The sequence below is a fragment of the Leuciscus leuciscus genome, assembly GCF_965113295.1.
Source record: "Leuciscus leuciscus genome assembly, chromosome: 19".
In the NCBI taxonomy this organism is placed as follows: Eukaryota; Metazoa; Chordata; class Actinopteri; order Cypriniformes; family Leuciscidae; genus Leuciscus; species Leuciscus leuciscus.
In genome coordinates this window covers 37249873-37262170 of record NC_138743.1, presented here as the reverse complement: position 1 = coordinate 37262170, position 12298 = coordinate 37249873, and the positions used below count along the sequence as shown (strand labels likewise).

At 36.8% G+C, this 12298-nt stretch overlaps 1 protein-coding gene and 1 long non-coding RNA gene across 2 annotated transcripts in view; one reads left to right on the top strand and one right to left on the bottom strand.

Annotated features, from left to right (window-relative positions):
- LOC309482593 overlaps window positions 1–12298 on the top strand; it is a 141527-nt gene that overhangs the window by 74462 nt on the left and 54767 nt on the right. The gene's annotated exons all lie outside the window — the stretch shown is intronic.
- On the bottom strand, window positions 12–8721 carry LOC309482518 (dynein axonemal intermediate chain 1-like). The gene is made up of 13 exons (XM_082147976.1): window positions 8556–8721; window positions 7491–7539; window positions 7018–7104; window positions 6795–6912; window positions 6664–6707; window positions 6320–6570; window positions 5644–5733; window positions 5478–5559; window positions 5196–5272; window positions 4112–4263; window positions 3446–3545; window positions 1565–1747; window positions 12–88 (listed from the first exon to the last, which is right to left on the bottom strand). The coding sequence occupies exons 1-13, from the start codon at window positions 8592–8594 to the stop codon at window positions 26–28; spliced, it is 1335 nt and encodes a 444-aa protein (XP_082004102.1). The 5' UTR covers window positions 8595–8721; the 3' UTR covers window positions 12–25.

Below are 12298 nucleotides of genomic sequence, written 5' to 3'. Positions count from 1 at the left end.
CTCATCTAGGATAGGGCGTTCTTCCTTATTTGTTTCCTGCCTCTTCAGTTTCTTTTGGTTCCTCTTGTTTCGAATCATAGATTACTGACTGCAGAAAGAGCAGGGCATGCTAACATTAAACATGTCCGTATTCACAATAATACAAGCATAGTTCCGTTTTACTGCAGGTATACCACCAACTGGCAAGATTTTCTCACCTGACTGGCATTAGCGGAGAAGTTTGCATAAAGAGGCTTACAAGCTACATCATTTTAAAAAGCAAAGTGCAGTTGGTTATGCATAAACTGAAAATACTGAAAACCTACAAAGTCTTCTGGGCTCGACGTTAAGCCGTGTCATGTGCGTGTCCTTTGGAGAAGTAAATTACTGCCTTTCTTAATTGTCAGAGTATTTTTGGTGGTGTAAATATAATTTATTCTGAAGCAATATTCTCATCAGTGTTCGGGGTTTACATAGCCTACTTAAATCTGCATATTTGTGACATTTGCATTTACCCCCAGGGCGTTATTTGCCTTTATAAAGGCCAATTTTTTTATTTCTTATTTTATTGGCCTTATTAAATGAATGATGCGTATCACATTCTTACATTTGATCAACAAATTTTCACACTTCACAGTTTTGGTGAAGACACTATAGGGCTGTTTCAACCAAATTAAATAATTTACACTGAAAAATTACAACTGCAGTAAATAATGTTATGTTATGTTTTAAATAAATGTTTGAATATACAAATAAAAAATGCAATGATGCTTTAAACATGAAACTACACTGCCAACAGGTGGAGGCAAGTGACCATCTTAATGAGTGAGTCATTCAGTCAAATGCCGAAACATTCACTACACAGCGCTGAGTGTTTTCCTTTGGAACTATTTTCGTGGGTGAAATAGAACACAAACAGTCATTGTGACACTGAAGACTGGAGTAATGAATGCTGATATAAATATATTTTAAAAAATATCAAAATAGAAAACAGTTATTTTAAATTCTACATTTATTTCACAATATTTCAAAATAACAGAAATGCAGGCATCGTGAGCATAAGAGACCTCTTCAAAAACATCTTATACACCAAAAATGAAAAATAAATCAAATAAAAATCTTAGCGAGGCCAAACTTTGGAACAGTAGTGTAGATTTGGAACCTGAATTATTCATTTGACTTTGTTCACTCTGGCTTCATCACTGCAAAGCTTCAAGGACCTTCAGTCATGTCATTTATTTATTTGTTCTGAAAGCCCTTTTTCCACAGTACATTCTTTCTGACTGATTTGTATCTTGAATTACTATGTTCATTGCCTGGCAAACAAATTATATTTAAATTTACGTTCAATACGTTAATGTGTTCCCGAAACATTCTCATCAAATGTCACTTAGTTAAACTGAGCCGTTCAGTAACTGGCTTGAACTGCAGTGGGTTGTAAATGAATGTCTGAAGCGGTCACAAAGATGCAGATTTAGCAATTCAGCACATGAAGTATTCAGCACAGCAGTGCTTGAAACAGCACTGATCGATTAAGCATGTGATTTCATTGGAGGCCTATACATAATATTAGTGCATCACTTACCTGAGGCTTCTTGCGGAGGTTGGGCGAGAGCTTGAGGCTGATGACATGGCCTTGGTCATCACCCACGATGATGAAGGGATGGACAGGGTTGAATTCGATTTTCATAGGCCTTCTATTCTTTGACAGCACTATTTGTTGGCAGAGAGCCTCATATGTCCTGACACTGAGGTCGAACACATGAACCTGTGAAAGAAATAGAAGAGGAGCCGGAAGTTGTAGTCTTTGTCATTTATGTAGTATCAGTTTACGGTTTCAGTGTGAAGCAGACATTAGCACCTTTCTTGCTTTGGCACTGAGTGTCAGCAAGCAAGATAATATATTTTTAGCAAAATAAAAAAAAAGTTTACATCGCTTTTAAAAAGCTGGTGCTTAAATTAGCGTCAATTCATCCTGTGCAGGGAGTTTGACTGACATGCGATCTGAGTCTGACCAATCAAAATCCACCATTTTTGTCCGAAAAAGCAGTCAGGAGGGTTAGATTAACGTCAGTGGATTTGAACTTGGCTTTAACTGAGGCAATCTGTCACGACACATTAAAGAGCCACAAAACGGTAGGCCTATTTATTGTTTAATTTTCTTTGACCAAATTTGAAAGCTGAGACTTTGTTTCATATTAAATATTACCTGCTCGGTCCTGTCTTATAGCGCGTTAACTTGTCAGTGTCCTCTATTTTTCACTGCTTGAGAACATGGGTTGAATCCGAAAGTTTCAAAATAAACCTAATTCAAAATATGAATATGAATAAAACTAAATAAAACATTTAAATAACACTCCAGGTCTCCGCATCAGTCACGTAACTGAAAACGATGAAAGCCGTGTAAAAAAAAAAAAAAAACATTAAAGAAATGATTCCCTCTGATTTTCTGTTTCATTAATAAAGTTTGCCTACTCGCAGCAGTCTCGCATGCAGCAGTCTCATCATTTAAGACTGCTCTTATGAGGACACTCGACAAAACGGACATTTTGGCATAATTTGTGTGTTTGTTCAAGCCCGAAAGAGAACTGGATACTGACGCGCGTCTTTTCTGTGGGTCGTGTGTGTGTGTGTGTGTGTGTAATAGGCAGGACTTACAGCGCGGTCTCTTTAGTCTTGTCACGCTTGAATGGTTTAAAAGCATTCACATTAATAAGAACGTGATGATCATACAACGCTAGTCAACGGATGACAGCAAAAAACGGATACTGCGTAATTGCGTTAAACTTTTCTTCTTTTTTGATTCGACAGAAGGAAGTCCAAAGCAAGCCAGATCAGGTAGGATTACATTTAAAGTCAATGTCAGAGCAATAGAGCAGATGGTAGCACACATGATGCTCGTGACATAGCCTATATTGAGCTTGTTGTCATGATGTAACAGTTCAGATTAGGCCTCTGTTATGTCCTGAACCCTTTTCTCTTTGTTCTTAAAAAAAATATATGTTTTATTTATTTTGTATCTTTATTTACTTTCTTACTTGCTTATTTACTTACAACAGAGACGCTCATTTAGTTTCCATGGGATGATAGATATCTACTATTTTAAGAGCTGGAAATGATTACTTTTGATTGTACTAAAGATCACTTTTGGTTTTATGTTTTTTTTGTTTAACCTGACTGTATGTGTGTTTGACTCGCACAAGCAGAACGTGAGTGTGTGTGTGTGCTGATGCAGTCAAGCGCCGTTGGAAAGACGTCCCACTGTGTTTCATTAGCAATCATTACATGAAAAAAGTGCTTAAAGTGGAAGTATCCAGAAAGTTTCTATTTTAAGGTGAGGGATTATTAAATGTATTATTAATGTTATTATATTTATTGCTTTTTTGTTATTATTATTATTTAAAAAAAGGATTTGATCATATTGTGTATTTTACCATTGTGTTTGTATTAGAGGTTGGCTGTTTACCTTTCTATCACTGGTGATAGCAGCAAAGACACTGGGGGAGTATGGAGCCCAGGCCACATCTGTCACTTCAGCTGTCAGGTCAAAGGTGAACAAAGAAGACCTGGAAGAGACATGTATTGTTACTGGAATAGTAGAATACTTCAGATGAGCTACTAGTCAGTCAAAACAATATATATAACAATTCAACAAGCTTCTATACAACTTTCCCCAGACTTTCATTGTAAATGCAGTCATGTAAACAATCTCTGTTTGATTTCACAAACCGAGGGGCAAGTCAGAATTGTTGTCTGTGGTGTCACAGGATGCTGAAGTCTACTGTAAAATCTATTCGGTCAACTTGTAATATATGAACACACTTCTAATTGCTTATCCTGCCATTGCAGATCCTACGAACACTTCAGAGGGTAAAGCTCTATCCACCTTCTTTTTATTTTATTTTATGCAAGAGTGGCGTAGTCATTTGTAAACTGAATGTGTCTGGCTACTAACACGTACACAAAATGTGCAGTCAAGAGAAAGATTCATTCATTATTATTAACTCAAAGTTGTCTTTTTGCGGAACATAGACAGACTAATTGATTTGTCAAATTTACAATTAAGACAACTGAAGGATAAGCTGGAAAAGGCTGCTGTAGATATAGTGCTACAGGGAATAAGTGCTCATACTTAATTCTATCATCCCAAACTTTCACCCAGCCGTCCAAGCCGCAGGAGATGAAGATGTTGGGATGGAAGGGATTCCACCTCACACACCGGACAGTCTTGAGGAAGTGTGCATCATACGCCTCTTGGAAAGAGCTGGGAGTTAATGTAGAGCCCTGTGAAAGACAAACAAACTCATTATTGGTTAAATTACCATGAAAAAAAATGCTGTTTTATACAACAACACTCTTGCTCATGTTATACTGCTTAATTATCTGTTGGTGAAAAGTGATCCACATCATTCTTCTTGTTTTGTGCAGCTCTGGAGTTTGTTCGATCCACCAAGCACGATCCATCAAGTTTAAAACATAAATCCTGCAGCATCTGTTTAGCTTTTTTTTTTTTTTTTACCTTATCGTTATTAAAAATATATACGTATACATATATATATAACTTAAAAAAGAAAATCTGCAAGCATCTGATTAGCTTTAATGGCTGTTGCATGTCACATAGATGCTTATTTTTTATAATTCATGCACATGGCAAATGCCCGTTTTGATAAGAGGAATTAAAAGCACTGTGTCTGTGTGTGTGTGTGTGTGTGTGTGTGTGTGTGTGTGTGTGTGTGTGTGTGTGTGTGTGTGTGTGTGTGTGTCTGTGTGCGTGTGCGTGTGCGTGTGTGTGTGTCTGTAAAAAGTAAATCAAGTAGAAAGTTTTCTTTTAAGGTCAGGGTGTGGGTTAAGGTTTGGTTACAGTATTTATAACTAATTAATTAATAGAAGTCTATGGAATATCCCCATTTAGATAGCCAAGTAAACGTGTGTGAGTGTGTTTTGTAGAAGTAGAGGGATGTTGGGAGTCAGTAGGAGTGAAAATATTAAAGAAGAACATGTGTTGGCCTGTGATGTTTGTAATTTAGAACAAAACAAGTTATACAGACCAAAGCGTGGCATGAGATGAGAAACAAAACTATCTGGTCTGTCAAAATAAATAGTTTAAATGCTAAATGACTCAAGACTGCAGATGTTCACAGGGTACTCTGGCTGAATGATTGTATGACTGACTCTGGTGTAAACGATCATATTGGATGTGATGGTATACGACTGACCTTGTAAATCGTTCCAGATTGAGAGGCAAGGAGAAAAGACCCTTCATTTTGTTTGTGAATGTCCAAAGATGTTCCAGCTAGAACCACAGAGAAAATATCTTCAGTGAGGATAATACATTAGTGCATGTGATTTTTACACCATTAGCACCTTTATTGCATTTGACATTTTAACGGTTTCTTTCTGTTATGTGTGATAAAAAAAAAAATGAACATAAATGAAACTGATTAGAAGCTTGCTTGAGAAGTATGTGTTTATAACAAATAAAGTAATGTGGTGCATACCTGTAGCAATATCATCCTTAAGGTCATCAGGAACTTTGTCCATGACTGGGACTTTGATGATGTCTGAGAAGGCTAGTTCATCCTGAAATCCAAATGATTGGCATCAATTAACCTCTTACAAAAAGGACTTGTTTTAGAATCAACACTTAGATATTTCCTTCTGTACCTTTCTCAGTGTCCAAGACACCACTCGTCCATCAGCGGCCACCGAGATGAATCTGTGATTGCCGTCCGAATCGTCTCCCTGCCACTTTACCTGTAACCAAGACAATGAAACACAAGAGCCAAGACTTTTTTATCAACCAACAATCACAAAAACTATCTGTATTTAATTTTATTTAAATACATTACCATTCAAAAGTTTGGGGTCGGTAATATATTTTAATGTTTAAAAAGCCTCTTATGCTCACCGAGGCTGCATTGATTTGATCAAAAGTACAGTTAAATATTATTATATTTAAATAGCCATCACTTCAGTGTCACATGATGCTTCAGAAATCAATACTAATATTAATTTGCTGATTTGGTGCTTGAGAAACATTTTTATTATCAGTGTTGGAAACAGTTGTGCTGCTTATGTGTTGTTTGTGGAAACTATGATAAAAAAAATAAAAAAATCTGGATTCTTAGATTATAATAATCTGTCAGAAAAAATAATTAGTTTGAACAGTAGTGTATTCAAGTATATTTAAATATACTGCACAAACACAGTATACAGTCCTGCATTTACTTCATATTCCGACCATTGTATTGAACATACAGCTCCATTTTCATATCATAGGTAATGATGGTTTACTGTTATTATTTTACCCATGACTCCATGGTCATATCCTCATCCATACCTGCATCACAGAGCCTTTGTGTTTCCCGGAGCTGGCTGTGCTGGTGTAAATGGGCTGCTTACTCTTTTCCAGCAGGTCGTACACTGCGACACAGCCATTATTCAAACCAACAGCCACCAGGTGGGCCACTTGTTTGTGGATGTCTACACACATCACGCCAGAGTCTGTGTTAAAGATGAATTCTGGGAAAAGGGGCATCTTCCGGGTGTAAAAGAGAAGCATGCCCTCACGATCCTCATGAGTACATCCATCTTGAGGGGTAAGATGAAACACACTTCAGAGTCATTTAGCTTACAAAAGATTCCTTGTCTAAGGTTTTCTCTCAGAGTAAATAGTAAACTTACATAATCCAAGACCAACAGCGAACGAATCGTTGTATCGAGGACTCCTAAAAATGAACAAATACAAACGTTACTCAAAGAAGGACTTCCTATTTTACTCAAAAAACATTGTTTTAATAAAGTATGAAACTCACCAGCAGAGGGCATTCACAGGCAGTCCTTTGGCTTTTTCATAATCGAATTTCCAAAGCGGGAGAAGAGTGCCCTTATCACGTCGAAACTTATCAGCGGGATCCTCATAGAACAGGAAATCTGAGATTTGGATATAAAGATGTTAAAAAAATGTAATATCTGTCCATCCGTCAGTAATCCAAAATAAATGGTGTAGCAGTCAAAATAAATGTTTTCTTTATATACCATTTGTAATGGCTTTTTTTCTATCGAGAACCACTGAACGCTCCATCATCTTGGCGGCGCGCTCTAGTTGGGATAAGTCATGTTCCTGGAAGCACAAGAGGGGATTTTTCCCTTTTAAACAAATCAATCACACTCTTGAACTAAATAAGACAAATCATTTTCTTGGATAAATAATCATCCCAACATCACATAATGTGACATTATGTTGACCACAGACCACCGGTCCACTTCAGGTTTATGCACTTTATTGGTACAACCCCGAAGACCTGAACCCACCTCCTACAGGACAAAAGACAAATTTTCAAATGTTTAAATCCAAAGCTCCTTGTGAAAGATATGAGACAAAGCATTCATTTCTAACTGGATGAAAAGTCTGAACTAAATAAGACAAGAAACATGTATATATAATCATCCCAACATCACTATAATGTGACATTAGGTAGAGTGAGATCAAGGGTCTGAAGGTTTACGTACTTCGTCACTTGATTCCTGCCAGTACCAGTTTTGTTCCTTAGCTGTGGCCTGTAAAAAATAATAATACATTTAAAGGAATTTGTAGTGTTTTATTTGACAGATATTTCCTGTATTTTTGAAATACAAAAAATGTCTAAAATTACAGACATAGGCAATTTTCCAATGTAAAATGACATGAAAAACACTGAGACTAGATAATGATCTGAGATGTCATCGCTCTGCTGCAGAATGTCAACGGCATCCACATTGATTCTGTGTGATAATATTAGATCTAGGGTATGATTACGACAATGAGTAGGTCCTGACACGTGTTGTCTAACTCCAATAGAGTTAAGAATGTCTTTAAATGCCAATCCCAATGCATCTTTTCGTTATCTACATGTATATTAAAATCACCAACAATTAGGACTTTATCTGCAGCCAGTACTAACTCTGATAGAAAGTCAGCAAATTCTTTGATAAAGTCTGTATGGAGGCCTGTATACAGTAGCCAGCACAAATCTCAAACGTGATTGATCATGTACACTATAACTTATATTGCTATATTAAGCACCAACATGAATGTAATCGTTTGGTTTTAGCCAGGTTTCTGTCAAACACAGCACATCTAGATTATAGTCTGTAATAATATCATTAACAATGAGTGCTTTTGAAGTAAGGGATCTAATATTCAGCAACCCAAGCTTTATCATTTGCTCATTTGTATCTAAAGCATTTTTAATTGTATCTTTGTATCATTGTGTCTAAAAAGTTACTTGTTATTTATGTCTTATATGTTTCTTGTGTGTGCAGTTATGCTACTAAAGTCTCTCAGCGAGCCTCAACAATGCGAGCTTGTCAGCAGAAATACCCCTCATCATTCGCTGTTTACATTGAATGTAATAACATCAAAATCATTCTCGCGTTTCGATGCTTCCCTAGTTATTTTTGTCATTAAAGTTAAGTAAGATTCTCTTTCAAAAATCCACTTGTCATGGACGAGCGTTAATGTCGAGCCCGTCTATCCGTCAATTTTCTTTGGATTACGAATTTGCATTGGCTGTAATATCGTTAACATAACTTACCTCTTTAGATTTCACTGGTTCCTTTGGACGAACGGACATTTTCCCTTTTTGTTTATTTGACTTTATCAACAATTCAACAATTACTGAAAGAAATCAACAATTACTCCACTGAGACGCTTGCTGCTGCTAGTGTTTGCTATAGTGTTTGTAAGTGGTTGTCATGGCAGCGGGACGTGCACGCGCATAATGACAGCCATAGAGAGATATGGCTCTGCTCAAACCGCTTCAAACTTTTGAAAGGTGGTGTTTAGGGCCAAAATGAACAGAAATGCCCCCAAATTAAAGATAATGGGCAAAATACCCCACACAATTAAACTAAATCTATTACGGCTGTCGTGATTCAAATTAAATGTGAAAATGAATTAAAAGTGTCGATTGCGGCATTGAGATCTGCTCGTTTTTTTAAAAAAAAATGCGTTTTGTACAACACCCTTAATATTCTCCTCCTGTGTGAGTTAAACATCATTCCCTCGACTCAACATTAATTTAATTATTACCCAAAGCATTAAAAAAAAAAACTATACTTTTTTTTTTTTTGGTCCAGAAAGCTTATGTTGTTTTAATCTGATACTATTTTTTGTTTTGTTTATTATTTACCTATACATTACTAATCTGAATAATAATTGATTTTAAAACTATAAAAAATAAGCACATTCTTTCAGTTAAATATAAAATAACTAAAAATAAGTAAAAGATTATTAATTTTGTGTCTCTGCCGACCTCTTCGAGAAGCATCAATGTTTGTATTCATTCACGATATTTCAAGGTAAAGCAACGGTGAAGAAGCATCGCTTGGACGTGTAACGTTATTCATATTAATATCATCCTTTACGGGAGTAACATGTATTAGCCTACTCGTGTAAAGGATTATATATTAATATGGTATTAATGTGAGCTGTTAATTATGATAATTATTGTCAAAAAATGGCTGTTGCATGTCACATAGATGCTTATTTTTTATAATTCATGCACATGGCAAATGTATGGAAGCTTGTTTCCGCCACAGAATAACACATTTTAAAAGATAAATGCGACTTTTTATCTCACAATTGCGAGTTTGCATCTCGCAATTCTGACTTTATTTCTCAGAACTGCGAGATATAAAGTTAGAATTGCGTGAAATAAAGTCGCAATTGTGTCTTATAAAGTCAGAATTCGGACTTTTTTTCTCGCAATTGCGACTTTATATCACGCAATTCTGACATCTTTTCTCAGAATTGTGAGATATAAACTTACAATTGTGAGATATAAAGTCCAATTCTAAGGGAAAAAATACGGACTTTTTTTTTTTTTTTACCTCAGAATAGTTTATATCTCACAATTCTGACTTTATAACACGCAATTGCGACTTTATATCATGCAATTCTGACTTTATATCTCCCAACTGCGTATTATAAAGTCAGAATTGCGAGATATAAACATGCAATTCTGAGAAAAAAAGTCAGAATTTCAAGTATATTTCTCGCAATTGCGAGTTTATATCTCATAATTCTGACTTTATATCACGCAATTTTGACTTAATAACACACAATTGCGACTTTATATCACGTAGGCCTAATTCTGAGATAAAAAGTCAGAATTGTGAGATGTAAACTCGCAATTGTGAGAAAAAAAGCCAGAATTGTGAGATTAAAAAGTCGCAAAATGTACCTTTTTTATTTTTGCACTCTGTGGCGGAAACAAGCTTCCATACAAATGCCCCTGTTTTGATAAGAGGAATTAAAAGCACTGTGTCTGTGTGTGGGTCCTCAGCATGTAAGCACACTCACAAAGTGGGGAACAAAAACATGGTGGGGACCAGTTCCCCGGTCCCCACAATGTTTTGCTTGTAATAGTCTTCTGATATGCTGATATGCCTAGTGCAGTTTTTTTCTAAATCCCACCATGAGCTTGTAAGCGTGCATCGCAGCGCTGCTCTTTAGCGCTCCTGCAGTATGTTCGCGGAACTGCACCCATAAACACAGATGTGACGCAGGACACACACCAACTGCTCATGCGCAAAACAATCGATTATTAATCGAACGAGTCACGACGAGATCACGTTTATTGGTGTCAATCAACGGGATTATCAATTTTTACAGGTAATTATCATATTTTTATGTTATATTCGATAATTAAATAAAAAGACATCACAAGTTCGAATAATTTCGAAAGTTTGTTGAATTACATGACCTAATGGAGTTTTCTAATGAGGTGTAATTGATGTTGTTCGTTGACTGTGGCGAATATACTATTGATAAACTTAAATTGCATGTCGGTAGCCTATATAATTTAAATTGTTTACTTGTTGACTGCGCGTGGCTTCTACATCAGCATGAGACGGAGGAGCATTAGATGCCGAGGACCATGTGATCAATGCCACTGATAAGACCGACGCACTGGAGGCTAGATACATGAATGATCATGAAGGTACGTTTGTATAGAGTTTATAGATGTGAGTTGATTGTAAAGATATGGTTTTATTATCGTACTACGGAGCTTAGCCCATGACACGGGGAAAATGTAATAGCGGTCATGAATTAGGAACACGTTCGTTCCCACGATTAATGAACTAACACCAGGCAACAGACAGTCAATCGTGTGGTTATAACTTATATGAATAAACGAGTCGTCGAATGAATTCTCTATCTTATCATTCTGTATAGCCCGCATTAATGAGTACGGTTCCTTATTGTAACTATCTTAACTATGGTATGTGTGGTAAATTCACAATTACTTACTAATGTCTATCCATCTCTCTATCTGTCTGTCTCTCTATCAGTCTGTCTGTCTCTCTATCAGTCTGTCTGTCTCTGTATGTCCATCTCTCTATCAGTCTGTCTCTCTATCAGTCTGTCTGTCTCTGTCTATCTCTCTATCTGTCTGACTGTATGTCCATCTCTCTATCAGTCTGTCTGTCTGTCTGTCTGTCTGTCTCTGTCTATCTCTCTATCTGTCTGACTGTATGTCCATCTCTCTATCTGTCTGTCTCTCTATCAGTCTGTCTGTCTCTCTATCAGTCTGTCTGTCTCTGTATGTCCATCTCTCTATCAGTCTGTCTCTCTATCAGTCTGTCTGTCTCTGTCTATCTCTCTATCTGTCTGACTGTATGTCCATCTCTCTATCTGTCTGTCTCTCTATCAGTCTGTCTGTCTCTCTATCAGTCTGTCTGTCTCTGTATGTCCATCTCTCTATCAGTCTGTCTCTCTATCAGTCTGTCTGTCTCTGTCTATCTCTCTATCTGTCTGACTGTATGTCCATCTCTCTATCAGTCTGTCTCTCTATCAGTCTGTCTGTCTCTGTATGTCTGTATCTCTGTATGTCTGTCTCTTTATCAGTATGTCTGTCTGTCTCTCTATCTGTCTGTCTATCCATTTCTCTATCTGTCTGACTGTATGTCCATCTCTCTATCAGTCTGTCTGTCTGTCTGTCTGTCTGTCTGTCTCTCTATCAGTCTCACTGTATGTCCATCTCTCTATCTGTCTGTCTCTCTATCAGTCTGTCTCTCTATCAGTCTGTCTGTCTCTGTATGTCCATCTCTCTATCAGTCTGTCTCTCTATCAGTCTGTCTGTCTCTGTATGTCCATCTCTCTATCTGTCTGTCTCTCTATCAGTCTGTCTGTCTCTGTATGTCCATCTCTCTATCTGTCTGTCTCTCTATCAGTCTGTCTGTCTCTGTATGTCCATCTCTCTATCTGTCTGTCTCTCTATCAGTCTGTCTGTCTCTGTATGTCTGTCTCTCTGTATGTCTGTCTCTTTATCAG